Source organism: Oryzias latipes, chromosome 21 (assembly GCF_002234675.1).
Source record: "Oryzias latipes chromosome 21, ASM223467v1".
In the NCBI taxonomy this organism is placed as follows: domain Eukaryota; kingdom Metazoa; phylum Chordata; class Actinopteri; order Beloniformes; family Adrianichthyidae; genus Oryzias; species Oryzias latipes.
Genome location: NC_019879.2, coordinates 16,189,856 through 16,206,979, shown reverse-complemented (window position 1 = coordinate 16,206,979; position 17,124 = coordinate 16,189,856). Strand labels below are relative to the sequence as shown.

General features: G+C 37.0%; 1 protein-coding gene across 16 annotated transcripts in view; it reads left to right on the top strand.

Annotated features, from left to right (window-relative positions):
• LOC101155555 (tensin-1) overlaps positions 1 to 17,124 on the top strand; it is a 172,530-nt gene that overhangs the window by 129,759 nt on the left and 25,647 nt on the right. For 13 of the 16 annotated variants that reach the window (XR_002292726.2, XM_020712931.2, XM_020712925.2 and 10 more), the window contains 11 exons: positions 2,681 to 2,852; positions 4,839 to 4,889; positions 4,970 to 5,092; positions 6,331 to 6,395; positions 6,937 to 7,020; positions 7,991 to 8,103; positions 8,197 to 8,257; positions 9,772 to 9,847; positions 11,356 to 11,485; positions 11,943 to 12,008; positions 12,216 to 12,338. Coding sequence is in view for 15 of the 16 variants with exons in the window: in XM_020712931.2 (XP_020568590.1) it covers positions 2,681 to 2,852; positions 4,839 to 4,889; positions 4,970 to 5,092; positions 6,331 to 6,395; positions 6,937 to 7,020; positions 7,991 to 8,103; positions 8,197 to 8,257; positions 9,772 to 9,847; positions 11,356 to 11,485; positions 11,943 to 12,008; positions 12,216 to 12,338 (1,064 nt within the window). In the remaining variant the exon portion in view is untranslated. The remainder of the gene's footprint in view (positions 1 to 2,680; positions 2,853 to 4,838; positions 4,890 to 4,969; positions 5,093 to 6,330; positions 6,396 to 6,936; positions 7,021 to 7,990; positions 8,104 to 8,196; positions 8,258 to 9,771; positions 9,848 to 11,355; positions 11,486 to 11,942; positions 12,009 to 12,215; positions 12,339 to 17,124) is intronic. The other 3 variants (XM_020712927.2, XM_020712937.2, XM_020712939.2) reach the window with 1 other exon arrangement.

Here is a 17,124-nt window from a genome sequence, read left to right as displayed (position 1 = left end):
TGCAAGTCATCTCAATAGGAGACAGGTAAGAACTTGTATGTCGGGAAACACACCAAAGAACAATTACCTATATTTCTGATAGTACTAGCCAAAACTAATAAGGACAACTTTTAAGAACAATGTAGATAGTGCGTGCGTGGGTTTTAAAAAAATATATATAATGGTTTCTCTGTTTCTGTATGTGTGTAAACATTTAAGGTGACCATTTATCATAGTTTACACTGTCTTTTGCGATACAAATATGCACAAGTTGATATTGCAATAACAATTTTTTTCAATTTATTGTGATGGCTTATTAGAAAAACAGCTAAGCCACATTTTTAAACTTACTTTATAAATATACAAAAAATATGAAGAGATATTGAACTTACTGAGATTCTCAAATTACTCTATGTAATTCACAGTCTGTAAATATTGCTAATAACACGATAAATGTGTGATACTTTTGACATCTCATTATATACAATTCTTAACGGTTCTTTTAGTGCCCAATGCTGCTTTAACTGCCAGGATTCTTTTATTCACAACTCCATGGATGATTTTTTTTGGAAGTCAACTGGTAGAAATAACAAAGCAAATTCATCTAGTGTACCCCCAAAATGATCAAAATCTATGTGTAAATTCAGAAGATAAGAAGGTAAACACGTTCAATAATAAAATATTATTTCACATCTAATTACTGTTTGTAAAAAAAAAAGCATGGTTCTCTTTATTTTAAATGTAGTAAAATCAACTATTGACTATTTAACTTTTGCTGGTAAGATATTGGTAAAATAATGTCTTAGGTTTTCCTGTATTCTTTGTCTTTGTCCAAATGGGATCACTGCAGTGCTTCAGTTGGATGTACAGAGTTATCATTCATCAAAGGCAGTATACCGAAAACAGTCACTTCATCTCTTTAACTGATGAGAAACCAGCTGGCGCAAGGCCGGCGAACACATGCCAGTGGATATGGAACAGCACCAAACCACAATCCTGTAAAGACTCTGAGCTCAGATAGAAGCTTTTGAAAAGCATTCCCAATCAAAAAAAGTGGGAAATATTAAAACAAACCAAAAAGAACCATAAAACAAGATCACACAAGTGAAAAACTTGTCTCTTTTGTGAACTTAAAAGATGGGACATCTCTGTTGGAATGGTACACGTCATGGTCTCCTTGATCTTTTGGTGATGAACAATTTCTAGTAAGGATCCGTTGAGTGGCTCCAGATGTATGTAGCAGTGTCGGTTACAGTATTGGTACAGTAAAGCTGAGGTGATCCACAAGCAGTCCCCTCAGGACCCCACTCACAGCTGACAAATGTGGGAAATATGCTATGTAGTCTGGATTCAGATCCTAACCCCCACCCCATTTGTGCATTCCGTTAGTCCAACAACTTTATCTTTTCATGATTTCTGGGCCTTTTCTGCAGAGGCAACCCTCAGTTTGTCTAAGACCCAGCAACACTGAAAAAATCTCAAAAATTGAGGGGAAAAAAAACAACTTATAAACCAGGAGTCGCTCATTTTCTGCCAAGAGTTAAACATTGTGTTTATTTGTAGACAAAAAACACACAAGAAACAGCTGGATCCACAGCTGGATCCACACAGGCTTTTGTCTATTTAGAACCTATACAAGCCTAAAAACCATAAGAATCAAGATGTTGTGAATATTAAAGTTTTTAGTGCTCAGGATTATCCCTTTTAAGGAAAGGGTTAGAGTACATAGCACAAACAACCACATGTCTGTGTGCTCTACTTTGAAATTAGTTCAAAGAATATATATTAACATCCTGCCATGAAAGTACTGTGCATGTCTTGTGACATCCATGGAAGAAAAATTTCTTCGATATTAATCTCAAGGGGAAAAAAGTCATCCAACATTTCACAACTCGTTTTTCTGAACTTTTCCCCACTTTGAAAACATGTGAATCTTTCTCATATAACTTTATCTAAAGTCAAGTAGTAAATATAATAGAAGTTGAGTTTGAATGTCAAAGGTCCAAAGATGTATTTTAAAATTGTTCCCGCTGGTCTTTTAATTATGATAATGCCGTTTTTAGTCAAAATCAAAAAACCTGTATGTCATTTTCTAGGACATATACCGTAGTTTCTGCAGAGCGACAAGAGTTCATTACAGATTCACCTTAGATGTGTGGGCAGGGCTTTTGGCACTGAGTAAGCTTCCCCCCCTTACAGTCCCCCACACCCATAACCTGACATTACCAGTGCAGCAAAAATGGCGAGCAATATTGGAGCCGTCCAGCCTTACAGTTTTGAACCAGATGTCAGCTCAGGCGAGGAAAGACATACATGGATCTATTTGCTTACAAGTGGATGCATCAGAATGGAGTGGAGCTTGTTGCTTGGTAACTTGAATGCCATAAATGCACTCTTTTTTTAGACTACATTTTTTATCCACTCCAAATTCACAAAGATTTGATCAAAGAAATACTCAGAAACACAATTTTAGGACTTATTTTCTTTATATATGTTCTCCATCATGAGAAAAATGCAACAAGTACAAGTTAAAGACATGATTTTCATCGGAATGGGTCTATAAATTGTGAAACTCTATAAATACTGTCCAAAGGGCTTTGGTTTTTTTTAATGAACATTTTCTAAAGAATTCTGTGAAAAATTACAATCAAACCCAAAAAAGTACTGTATTACTTCTCAGTATTTCTTGATTTGTGTGCAGGAGTACCAGTCTACTTCAGGCCCTGGAGGAGACCTATGAGCTGGACTTGGTGTACATCACAGAGCGGATCATCTCCGTTTCTTTCCCGGGCAGCGTGGAGGAACAGAGCTACGCCGTTAACCTGAGAGAGGTCGCCTCCATGCTGCGCTCCAAACATGGACACAACTACTTGGTAAAAAAAACAATAAAAAATCCACAAATAATTTTTAAAAACCAAACATAACTCACAATGCCTGTCTTTATTATCAGTGTTATCTCAGCACCAGGCACACATTTATTCAACAGAAAGGTTATGTAACATGTGCATCTATTAACAGTTCATCTAAAAGTCTTATGTTGGAAGATTGCCAGAGACTGAAGTTTCCCACACACCCACATACTTTTTCCAAAATCAGCTCCTTCTGTTTGCTACTAACTCCTTTTCTTTTCCGTTCCATATTTTACATATTGCGTTGTGGAGTGGAGAAACGCCTGCAGCAGCTACACTAAGCGACTATATTTCTTACAAAAGAAAGTTGTAAAAGTGATTAGAGAGCACACAAATGGTTTAGATTTGAAATCCAAGCTAACATAAATCTAAAGACCTTTTTTGGTCAAAAATTATCCTTATGTGGAATATAAGCATTAAATTAATATCAAAACACATTCATGCATTTTTTTTCTGTTATCACAGAGAAGTACAGTATAACGGAAATTTAGGGTGCCAGTTGTGTGTATCTCACTACAACAAATATGCATTCCTGCTGGAGGAATAAAACTTCGAATTAACTAGATAAAAAACCTACGTAAAAGCCGGCTAGCTTGAAAACTGTTGCAAAATATCATCACAAGGTTATTTGTAATTTGGGATGTGGTCCCCCTGAATCAGCATTTGCAATTGTATTGTTGTAAATGTCTATGGGATAGGGTGTCCCTTTGGGTTCATCTCTTTTGGTTTGTTAAATGCAGCATGGCATTCGTGAAATGGTGGTTGTAATGCTCCTGTTGACAATTTTAACCATGCTAATATTTTACTCACATGTGTTTAAAGTCCCCCTATAGCAAGTGGTGGTTTATTTAAGATTATGACGTTTTTAACCATAATTCCACAACCTAAATGTCTTAAAAAGCCATATTCCAGGTCTATCTTTAGCCTCTGTTTCCAAAATCTCCTTCACATGGGCGTGGCCATTGGTGCTGAGCTGCGTAGCCTCGCCCTTGATCCCCTCTTTCTGCAAACAGCAGTTCAAAAGTTTATCTTTAGCAAGAAAGAAACGGTGAAAAGTGACATATTTTTGGTTCTAAATCGAGACTTTTTGAACAGTGTGTGGACTGACAAAACAAATGTGTGTACCAGAACCCTGCTGTTTTATAAAATTACACACAAAAAAGAACTTTGAGAAGTCCATGAAAAATACTTTGAATGTCATTATAATTGAGGCTACATCGCACCAGCAAGCAGCACTGTCTGGGGCTCAGAACTGATTTGATGCTAGCACATACAGATTTTTATATTCACTGCACAGCAAATAAAATGAGATGCCATAAAGAAAATGATTATTCGCACGTAAATTTGGGAATACGGGCCCAGAGGATGGGTTACGTTTAGGATGACATGATCACAACGCAATTTGTGCAGCAGAGATGGCCAGTTTCAATGTTCAGTCAATGGTACAGACTTGATCTGAGGTCATGGGGCATGATTTGAGCAAAGGTCTGGCAGCAGCATGATTTTCAGCAGTGTGGCGCAATTTAGTTTCCGTCTGGACCAAATGTCTATAAAAGTACTCTTTTTTTGCAGCCATTAGGCCATTCATTTACAACATGTAGCTTTTACAGTTTTATAACATTTAAACTATAACACTATAACTATACCATTGTTATATATCTGAGATGGGTGCATTTTGGAGGATTGATAAAAGACATGAGACCTCTTAAGTTATTGTCATGTCAGGAGTGCTTTTAAACAATTTTATTGAACTATTAGAAGATCACCTAATTAAAAAAATGTTTTTTAATGTAAACAGCAAATCCATTATTCATACACAATAAGAAACAAATCAGGCTTCTTTGAAGCTCCGTGCCAAAACATCTGATCAGACATTTTACCCTATTAATACCTTAAACAATGATATTTATTATTCAATATTTATTGTACCGTTACTTTTCCTGACTTTAGGTCTTCAACCTCAGCGAGAAGCGTTATGACATCAACCAACTAAACCCAAAGGTAAAGTTGACAGATTTTCTCCTTTCCTGGGAGTCTAGCTCTGTCGACCTAAACTGCACCTTCCCTCCCCTTCTTGGCAGGTGTTGGACTTTGGTTGGCCTGACCACCATGCCCCTGCCCTGGACAAAATCTGCAGCATCTGCAAAGCAATGGACACGTGGCTGAGCGCAGACAGCCACAATGTTGTTGTAATACACAACAAGGTGAGACTAAAATTATGCTGACACGAAAAAGACGTGTTATTTAGACAGTAGGTGGTGCTGTCAGCCCCTTTGGGCCTCCAACTCCTCTGATGGCTGCAGCTTTTGTGCATTCATTTCTAATGATCTATTTACTGTGAAATACTCTGGTGGAGTTCTTGTGGACAGAAGTATATCTTCTGGTGGGTACTTCTGATTAAGGTTATGTTCACAGAGGATTAAGAATGCATAATTTGAGAAATTAAGACATTAGCCGTTTAATTATGTTACTTAGGTTTACTGTTAAAAAAGCTGTGAAACTAAAGCTAAACAAGTGGGTTTTGATGCTGCCAAAACATTATACTGTGACATACATTTTTTTGTGTCCAGCTAGATTTATCAAGTATGCTTCTAGAAAGGAGAAAAAACCCATCAGCTGCTGTATCTTTAAATGAACACCAAACCATTTCATGCAAGTGTGCTTTGCAACATAAGAATTAGCCAAGGGATCCTAAAACTTCGAGCCTCATTCCAAGTGTTTCCTGCAGGAACTTACGAACAAGTTTGTTGCCATAACAACTGGTGTTGGGTTTTTTTTCTGCCAGATGATGAGAGATTGAAAGTAGTGGGAAAGCAGTCCACCTTGGGTTTCCACACATGAGCTAGCCATCTCCACTGACCTTTATGCTTATATTTGCTACGTGGAACTTATTCTCCACAATGTTTAATGACGTGTACAATGAATGCACGGTGACACTGGCCTGAGGCTATAGCATATGCTTTAACTTGTCCCTGTCATTTTTAATGCTATTAAAACAATTATGCATTTTGTAGAGAAAAAAAAAAATTTGACAGTAATGTATTATTCATATCAGTCGATCGCGAATCACGTAAAGAGCTGCTCTAGTCATTGCTGTATTTGGGGTTATAATCGTTGTTTTTTAGGTAAAGTATAGTCAATGTATTGTTCTTATCGCTAAAATTCTACACCTATTTTCTTTGTTTACTTTAGGCATATATTGTAGTCTTTTGCTAATTTAAACATTTTCTAAAGGACAAACTGGTATATTTCTTTTGGTCTATATGGTGTATTTTTGTATGTCTATCATTATTTGAGTTCGTAAAATACAACAGCAGGGCACAACATTTTTTCATTGTCTTTGAAGTGATATCAGGGCAGCTTTTTTTTTCTTTTTTTCTTTTTTGCATGACTGGAGGATTAAAATGCTTTGCTTACTTTCCCTTGACTGATTTGTTTTCAGGGTAATCGAGGCAGAACTGGAGTGGTGGTGGCAGCCTACATGCATTACAGTAACATATCTGCCAGGTAGGTCCACACTCCCATAGTAATCTAGCTTCATCACAAGAGCTCCTTCATTCAAAAAGCTCCAAGTAGTTTTTTTCTAAAAATAAAACTAAAATAAAACAGTTTGTTTAAGACTGGAACAGCACTTTTATTTTGAAAAATCCACACAAAAAAGGGAATTAGCTCCACCTAATCACAAGATTCAGATCATATGCAAGAGATTTTTTCCTTTTTTATTGGATTTGTTCTTAGTTTGGAGCAGATCTGGGGACATTCTGTAGCAAAAATAATCAGAGAAGCGCATGACTCTGTTGCTTGAAAAGAAACAATCTGCCTTAAAATACATACCAAAACAAACTTTTTTTCTGTCTTTTCTTAATCTTGTTATTAGTAAACCAACGTAAATGGACATTTAGCATGATGCACATGATATACAACATACTTTACAGTTTAAATACTATGTATCTGTACTGAAATACCCCTTTAGTATTAAAGCGAAAGTTGTGAGAAATTTGTTTGGCAAACTTGTTTCTTTTAACCAAGACTTTCTGTTGGCCTGCAGTGCTGACCAGGCTCTGGACAGGTTTGCCATGAAGCGTTTCTACGAAGACAAAGTGCTTCCTGTGGGTCAACCATCCCAGAAAAGGTCGGTATTCTCTGACATATTGTTTACAAAATGAACCCATGGTGACCTCTCCCTCAACTAAGTATCTTTTTACAAGCTAAAACAGCTGTGCTAATTGAATTCTAGTTCCCCTCAGTGGGCTATAGAATAAGCAAAAGTCTAAAAAGTCAGTAAACACTGAACATGCTTGTTTAATAGTAGTCTGCAGAAAATGGGTGTCATATTGAGTTTATTCTTCAATAATAAATTAATAAAAGGATGTGTACGTTCACACTGGCCTTGATAACTTGGCAACCACTTCCAATGAAACATCTATGTAAATGCACATAAATGTGTGTTTCAGGCTTTTGCGTTCAAAACTCTTTTGTTCACATGCCGCTACCCATGTTTTTAAGTCAATTTGTGGGCCCTATGTACACAATCCGCGGTCATTGAATATGCGTTGAAAGTTAAACCAGTTCAAACTTTGACCAATCAGCGACCCGCGTTTGGTAGTGACGTATGCATGGCGTCCTTTTTAATTTATGGAAGTGCCAACCATTTGAAAATTGATCATGGAGGACAAAAGAATTGTAGTTTGTGCCTGGCCGGAATTATAGGACACCAAGACTTTTATAAATCGCAAAGAAAAAAACAAGATGTGCAACATTTCACACTAAGCCTCTTCCAACTGTGAGTACATGCTCTAGTATCGAGTAGCAACAGCCCAGTCTAAACACCGTATGCTAAAAGCATGTTCTTATACGCACATCACATGCCCGGTGTGTATGTAGCATGACAAATATTTCACTAGATTTGCTACCCTTCTTGTTTCCAGTATGTGCGATTGGCTTGAGAAAATTTTTCCTTGCTTTATCTCAAATCAGATTCCAGAGTGAAAGCTTGTCTTGCCAAAAACACTGGATTATAAGTTCATGCCTTTGTGGGTTAAGCTCTGAGAATCACGATTTAACATAAGCAACTCTCTGATCCTCTGTTCCCCTTCTCTTAGATATGTGGAGTACTTCAGTGGCTTGCTTTCCGGACACATCAAGATCAACAACAAACCCCTTTTCCTTCATCATGTCATCATGCATGGCATTCCAAACTTTGAGGCCAAGGGAGGTTTGTATCTGCTTCTGCGAGTATTTGCCCACAAACAAGCATTCTCACCCCTACGTTTATTTTCGAGCAACTTCCTTTACATTTGTGTTCCAGGTTGCCGTCCTTTTCTCAAAATCTACCAGGCCATGCAGCCTGTCTACACATCTGGGATCTAGTAAGTCTTAAAATATGCTCACGCTCAAATGCTTTTACAAGATTCCAGGGATAGCGAGCTCATAATGGCTTGACAATAAAAACCCTGATTTTCTTTTATAGCCTCTCGTCTAATTCCTTTGCTCCCCAACATACATATGCACAGCCCCCCTACACCAGTTCATACTCCAGGCTGGACTCTCGTTATTGTATTTAGCTAACCTCCCCAGTTGCAGGCTCTTGTTTCTCTACTTTAGATCCCGCAATCAGGAGTAGTGTTATTTGTGAGTGGAGAGCCCATGAAAGTGGCAGTCAGGCATTTGTGTGGATGCATGCAGAGGTTTTGCTGCCAAAGGAGCCTTCTGGTTCCTGAGCTCAGACAGGAAACAATAGCTTCTATGGCTCTCTGTTGTTGTTTTTGGCAGTAGGGGAGCATTGCGCATGAGGACGGAAGGTGAGTGCAGTGCTGCGCTGAGATTTGTTAGGCCCACTTATACACGCATAAAACATGCAGCACACATAAAAAAAAAACACTACCCGTCACATATCCCTGCAGAGTCTTTCCATTTTCAGTTAGCAGAACCACTAGTTGCTGTTATTGTTAACAGTAAAGTTAACTGTTGAAGACCCACTTAGATGAAAATTGTGTTTTTAACATGTTCTTGTCGCATTTTCATGACGATGTAGGACATACCGTATATGAAGAAAATTAAGTTTAAAATTCACCAGGAGCTGATAAAAAAAGGGAGTTTGAGAAAAGAGCTTATTTGTGACGAAGAAAATACACTGGGGGAGCCAAAAGCTCCCTGCTCTGCTCCATTCGGATGCATCCACTTGAAGTGAACTAGATTCATGTAAGTCTTCATTTTCCTTGTCTGAGCTGACATCTGGCTCAAAACCATACAGCTGGATAGCCCTCCAATATTGCTCACTATTTTGTTGCACTGCTAATGTTATGTTTGGGATTTAAAGATTGGAAGGGGGCTGGGGTGCTCCACGCCAACAGTCCCAACAAATTAGAGGTGAATTTCTAAAGAACTACTGCCACTGTTTTGTTTTTGTTTTTTTAATTTTGGCGGAAAAGTACAGAGTTTTATTTAATTTTAGCTAAAAACAGCATAATCATAATTTAAAAACCCTAGGGAACAATTTAAAAATAGATATAAAGATGATCATAGTGGGTCTTTAAAAAAAAAGAAAATTGCACTAGAAAAGACAAGTCATCACACAACAAGATTTTCAACTCTTTAAGTTCTTTAAGTAACACTCTTCCTTATTCTCTATTATGCACGCCCAATTAGGGCTCTGGTCTTTGATTTGACACTAATGCCCACATTTAGCTCTGCAGTGTTTTGTGGTTATTCCCTTTTGACAGCTTTCGTTAAAGACCGTCTTCTTAGCAGGTCATGTGTGCTTGTTTATATCCAGACCCAGACTATCAAATACAAAAAATCCGACAGTGTGGAGTTTCTTCTTAAAATTAAGGATGATGCCTGATCTGTCATGTAATATGATGTTTTGTTTTTAATTTTTTAGTAACGTCCAAGGTGACAGCCAGACGAGCATTTGCATAACCATCGAACCTGGTCTTCTCCTAAAAGGAGACATCCTGGTAAGAATTTCACAGAACCGCTCTTGATGCACTTTTGTTAAATGAAGTTACATGTTTGAAACCCATAAAAAACCCTGATTATGAGCTTACTTTCTGCTGCGAGTTTCCCCTGGCAGGAGAACTGGCAAATAAAGCAGATGCAAATAGGCGAGGATTGTGTGCCAGTGACAACAGCTGTATAAATGCACAGAGGAAACACAGATTTTTTATGGTTTGACAATCAGAATGGAATCTCGTTGATTTTTCCAATCTGACACTGGCAGCTTGTACTGGGAAAATACTGCTGAACCCCAGTTTATAGGCACTCATTAGCACAACGTCTTTTTCTGGAAACTGTGATGTAAAACATAATTTTCAACACTTGAAAACCTAGTTTTATACTTTAATGCAGAATTTTAAAAGAGGGAGTTGAATTTTCTCTAATAGACTTTTCTTGATGAAAGTTTTCCATTTGTTTGATTAAAAATGAGTAATTTTGGAATAAAAATAAAGGGAAACAGCAGGGGTCAGCAAACTCCCTGCCTTTGCTGTCATTTAGGCCGTAAGTTATTCATGAGATAACCTCAGGTTCATAACTTTATTGTAGATCATTTCAAAGGGAGGCACTTAGTATACAGCTTGAGGCTGTTTAGTTGATGATGTCAGAGTGAAAATCACATGTCCATCCTTACAGAAAACTAATGGATTCTGCCAAACACATTCTCTCATGGGGAGGTTGCTTACTGATGCCTGATGTTATTCAGATACTGTAAGTGGAGAAATGTAAATGGTTGTCTGAAAGCCAAATAGATGGGAATTAGTCATTAATGAGTTGGCTCCACATTTCAGCTTGGACGTACTTTGGACTCTATTACTTCCAATATGGGGAATGATTAAATACAAGGAAGTAAAAAAAAAACGGTTACAAAAAAGTTAAACCTTGTAGAGATTTTTGAAAAGTTTTAGTGTATTGTGTTTCTATCCTTCATGATGAGTTTTGAGCATTTTTGAGACTTTTTGAGCGTTTTTGGTTGATCCGTGGCAAATGATGAGGAGACACGTCTTGATTTCAATACGTGAAGCTTTATTTATTCATATGCAAACAACTGAAATAAGGGGGGAAAATGATCATATATATTAACACAGAATCTGACCGCGCCCATAGCAACTGCAAAGACTGTTGGGTGTGAGGCCCAAAGGCAAAGGTAACACCACAGATCCTGCATTAATGCAGATCAGGGTTCTGACACTTTTATATCCAATTTTTTTCTACGGAATTAAACTTCTCCCGAAACAACCTATTTTTTTGTTTCAGCTGCAGAAGCAGGCATTTTTTTTACTCCTCTTGCACCATAAAACACTTTTCTTTCCAATTTTACACTACATTTATTTTATTTTACTGAAGAAAGGTGAAATTGTGTTACCACTTATAGATGCGATCATTCTGACTTAAGTCTCCTGATTTAAAGTGGGATCTTCACAAAATGAGCTTGCTCTGCTTGCTGAATCTTATCCTTGTAACTCTGCAGCTCAAGTGCTACCACAAACGTTACCGCAACCCGTGCAGAGATGTCATATTCCGGGTTCAGTTCCACACGTGTGCTGTTCACGACCTAGGACTTGTCTTTGGGAAGGAAGAGCTTGATGAGACATACAAAGGTAAAAAATGTCAAGACCTCAGCTTTATTGTAATGTTCTGTATTACAATATTTAAAAAGTTGTTAATATGTTGGAACCATGGAACGTTAGGAGGATTTTTTTAGTACAGTGACTGAAGATTAGTCTTTAAAATAAATTCGATCTCATTTATAATTGTCTAGAAACATTTAAACACGATCATAGTTACCACAACATACTTTGTTTTGCTATTTGTTAGACCAAATACATTAAAATACTTTGATTTTAACAAACAAGAAGCACACAATGGGTTGTAGTGTGGCAGCTATGTACTTTGTTAAAAAGTTACTTCGTAACATTATTTTTCAAAAGTATTTTTTCCCCCATTCAATTTGTAATTTTAAAAACCTTTAAGGGAAATGATTACCTTTAGGCCCATCTTTGACATCTCAGTTTTCTAAAGTAAAGACAAATGTAACTGTTTCTGTTCCCTGTGCAGATGAACGATTTCCAGAATATGGAAAAGTTGAGTTTATTTTCTCCTTTGGACCAGAAAAAATACATGGTAAGTATCAAAGTGTTCACTCCCATGGCTTCACTAGTTATCGTTACATATTTGGCTGTTATACCATAATTATGTCATGATCTTTTGGTTTTAAACAAATAGCCATTTTGCTTTAAATTACAATAATAATATTTTGCAATTGTGACATTTAAACAAAGTTTGGAATTCGAAGATTCACATTTTCTGCTCTGTCCCTTCAAATTTCTGGTCAAGGTATGGACCACCTGGAGAACGGGCCGAGCGTCTCGGTGGACTACAACACACAAGATCCCCTGATTCGATGGGATTCCTATGAAAATTTCAATCAGAGCTGTGAGGACGCCACAGAAGGTGAGAACAATAAAAAGAAACTCCTGAATGCATCTTGCTCTATGCTGATGGTGGTTAAGCTAAATGCAAATGATGTCAGTGTTCCAATTCCCTCATTATTCCCAGACTATATAAAAAGACTATATAGTGTGGTACTATCAAGTGCCCGGGATATTAACAAAATTTGGACACTATTTTCTCTTTTTTTTAACGCCAAATGTGGCGTCCCCCATTAGCCAAAGTAAAAATCAAATACATAAAAAAATGTTATGGAGACTATTTATGAATCCTCTGTGATCTGATGACGAAAACTTGAATGATTTGTAAAAAAATAATAATAATAATAATTTTTTTCGAATGACAAATCTTTGAAACGCGACACATTGTGGTCTATATTAGCCAGTCTACACCGCAGAAAAAAGGCTCTTAGTGAGCATTAAGGCACTCTGTTTTTTCACAGAGGATTTTAGAATTGTAGATTCAGATGGCGAACCCCCTATTTGGTGCACCAAGTAGTGAGTAGTGTGGGAATTTGAGCACAACCCAGGACTTTATGTTAAAAAACTCTGATGCCTCTCAATAGCCAATCACACAAATCCTTGCAAACTTTGATACATCTATGGGAATTACAAAATACTTTTGAAAGGCTCTGCTCCTCATTCTACAGACAATCCTTTGACTCTTTTGGGAGTACTTTAGATTGGATTTAGGCAGGCTCTACTTGTGACTGCAGAAATTCTTTTTATTGGTGCTTAGGGAGAGTTTGGACTTTATTTTGGTCTCTCTTGAACTGGTTCTCTTTTGCATTCTCAACAACACATGCCAACCTTTGAAACAAGGCTGCCCTTGTTCTGCATGACGCAGGAAGCAGATTCTGATCTGGTCTTGATGGAGTTTAAAGACTCCTTTTTTTGTTTGACAGTTTCAACTCTAAAACTTACATCATGATGGGATCATACTGAGGTCCCACTGGACATGAGTGCGAACATCAGAATGTTTAATGAGGGCAGCAGCTGTGTGGACATATAATAACTAATACTTTTTCACTTTTAAGCTTTGTTTCCATGACCCATTTAATTATTTTCATAAAAGCAATGGATCCTAAATTTATAACCAAGAGGTTTGTATTTTTGCCATACTCTGAACAAAAAAAAGGTATTTTAAAAGGGAAAAAAAGTATTTCTGTGGCTGTGCTCATTTGTGGTAAAATTATCACAGTAGAAGAAAAGCCCCAGGAGACCTGTTGAACTGCCTTTTAGAGGAGCGCAGTGCTCACATTCTTCATTTCAGCCACAGGCATGTTCAGAGGCTTCCTTTGGAGAGGGTGGTGGTCAGTCTGCAACCAAAATGTTACTTTTTACACCACCCAAAAGTAGAGACAATGTTGCACCCCCACGTCAGGGCAAAGAGACATTTCATTTGTTCTCCAAATGCATTTTTCCACAATTGATTAAGATTTTTTTCTTTGTAAAAGGTCGATATCTATTCCTACATCAGTTTATCATTTGGCTTCAACAAATGCTCATTTAAAAGTAACAGCTGTTGAATAAAAAGTGATGGCTGTTTGGTGATTTAAAGTACTTTTTCCTAAAATAAATCATGTAGATTCTTGCTGCCTATCTGATGTCTAGAACTACGCTCATGTGTTTTTATTAGGTTCCCAAATAGTCAAAGGTCAGAGGTTACTTGGCCTCCCTCTATCACAGCCAATAAACTGTTCACCCTTCTTACACCCAGCTTAAAATAGGCTCTGCTAAAATAGAAAAGACACAAGTCTTCTATCTGTTTTAGTAGAGTGTGTCATAAATGAGTCAAATTTAATCGCGTCCAGGATGTCTGCTTCTTCTTGTCTACTGTTGCATGTCTAAAAAGATGCTGAGCTCACAAACACCCGCTATCACATCATCAGTGAGCGTATAGAGACTTGAAAGCAACTGATCAGCCTTTGTGTAAAAAAAACTTTTACCAACGAGAAGACATTAAAATAAAGCTCAGAGGTAAGAGTTTCCAAAGAGCTAAAGTCTTTCCATTTGCCATTTGGCTTCACATTTGTTAGAGGTTTATTCCTCTGACAGAGAAGCATTTCAAACCTGTCAGAAATGAGAAAGAGACAATTTTACAAGAGATAAAAAGAAGATGTTTGATTAGTTTTTTGTCAGAATCAATATTTGTTTTTTGTTTTTTTGAAGAGACAACACTTTGACTTTCAGTTACAGTTTATTATATTTTCCACACTTACAAGCCTTCTTTTAAATAAAAAACAAAAAACTACACTATGCCTTATAATCTGGAGTGCCTTATTCATTGTGGTTGTGCTTACTAATGTTACAATGATTTTACAGTTTTGAGATGTACACGGCACTTTCAAACAAAGTTGGGTGTTATTGTGAACTCGGTAACACAGCTATAATGAACAGGCAGTATCAGACTGTGTTTTTGTTTACTAACCCTAATAAGGTTGGGAGTTAGCATAGTCACAGTAATGTTTATTTAGCTGTCTGTCAGTCTGTTTTTTTACCAGTTGCAAACAAAGTTGTGAGTTACAGGTGTTGTGAATATGCTAACTCGGCTAACGTGTAGCATGTTACAAACAAGTTCTAGAGTTACTGTGAGCGCAGTTGATAAAGTTTGACAGACTGAAAGTTTTATCTCTGACTTGTTTGTTTTGTTTAATACGCCTTGTCATATGTCATATGTCATTTTCTTGGGTTTTTCCAATAATTATCAGGTTTGTTTGATCTATCAGCAAATTTTCAGAATGAAGAACTGGCTTTAACCTTAACACTTAAGATGTTACTGGTGACACAGAAATAAAACCTGCTTTTACCCTTTAGGTGAACAACATGAATCAGCGGAGAAAAGCGACTTTTTCAGATCGGTTTTGAAACGTTATGGGTTACATGTGCTCCATACAAAGTCATAAGTGATGTCATGCAGCCACTATCCTTCTTTATCAAGTGTCGACAAATTTCGACACTACTTTAAAAAAAAAACAACAACTAAGAGACAGGATGAAATGTTTTGATTGAATCAACTATTTTTCTTCCCTTTGGAACAGTTGTCAATTAAAGATTGAGACAGAATTCATACATTTTCTGTAAAATTTAGGTTCTTGACTACTATATTTGTGACACATATAAATAGAATAATCTTCAATATCATATGTCATGGAATATAAAAGAACATTTTTTTTTTATTTGTAATCTAGTCCTTAAATGTTAACCAAAATTGCCAAAAAGACACTCTTTATCTTTATCACTTTAATGACATATTACAGAAGTCTGACCACAGAGATTGGAAAATGAATCATAAAATGAGAAAACTTGTATTAAATAAAAACTTGCTTTGTTTACCTGGCTCTTGTTTAGATTCCTTTCATGTTTATAACAGCATCGCCTGGAATCGAACCTTTTCTTGAAACAGCAGAGCTGCTGTAGAAGCAGACGGGAGAATCTGAACGATAGGCATCTACAAAGGCTGTGAAAGGTTACTTAAGGTTTTGAATAAGTAGACAATCCCTTGTGGTGGAACAATCCCTCGTATTAATCTTTAGTTTTTGATTCCAACGATTACTTCAGCGGGCCAGCTGTGTCTGACAAACCAGGCAGAAGTGGGGAAATCTGAGAGGAAAAAAATTAAAAGTGAAAAGAAGTTGGAAAAAACTTTAGGATTAAATAAAACAAATTTACATAATGTGTTTTTTCATCTAAAGCTTTATTTTAGCAAATGTGCTGTTTATGCATTGCTCTTTTACAGATACCTCACCCTGTTTAAAATAAGTTTAAGAACTGTTTTACTGGAACCTTTTTTCCCGCTGCTCTCTCTGCTGTCTGAGGAGCCGCAGGAGTTAAAGGCGCGCTCCTCTGCTCAACTGTGAAGCGTTTTTTGTGCGTTCACAAGAGGAGTGACGGGGAATGTCAGTGTGGGTCTGTGCACACTGCCACTCAGCAAACAGACGCTTCCACGGTGTTACATTGGGAATTTGTGTTGAGTGTTTCTCCAGTTTCCCTTTGGCGAAATGCAGCCAATGCCTTTTGTTCCGGCTTTGATAGTTGTTGGAAAGTAGAGCTGTGAACGGACATCCACTCTGCTCCTTATGTAACGCTGAGGAGAAGAGATGAGCTGTCACAAACTCGGCAGCTGGCATCTTTCACAACATGTGAGTAGCATGCTCTGTAGTTATGTAGGTTATGGACAAAGCAAAAACTAGTTTTTTCTCAGCTTTGGAGCTTGAAGTCTTATATTATTCATGCATTTTTTACGTTTTTGTATCTTTTATTGCCTTAAACAGCTAAATGTTTTACAAAAGATCTTTTATGTCATTTACTTCAACATTTAGTGAGGAACGGATAACTGTCAAACTTAATTTGGTCAAACTAGAACTTCTTCAATTTTTTCTTAAAGATGCTGTATTTACCCAATGACCGACTCCAAACATGTTTTTGATGTTTTTAAAATGTTCTTGTAGCATTTTCCTGATAATGAAGGACATGTATTAAGTACATTTAGCTCAAAATTGTATTCCTGAATATTTTTTTATTCAAATTGTTTTGAATCAGTAGGTGATAAAAAAAATTCTGTTTGCAAAAAGAGCTTATTTGTGTCGTAGAAGATGCGCAGGCCATAATAGGGGGCACATGTAAACAGAGAGCTCTCAGCAATGAGCAACTTTAAATGCTTTTTCTTTCTTATTTTTTTATACAACACGTTGGATTCTGTATCATGATTGATTGTTGACCAATGTCAGTCAACCTCCTTGCCGTGTCTGCTGTACAGAAAGTGTGCAGTTTGCCAAGTTTGCATATAT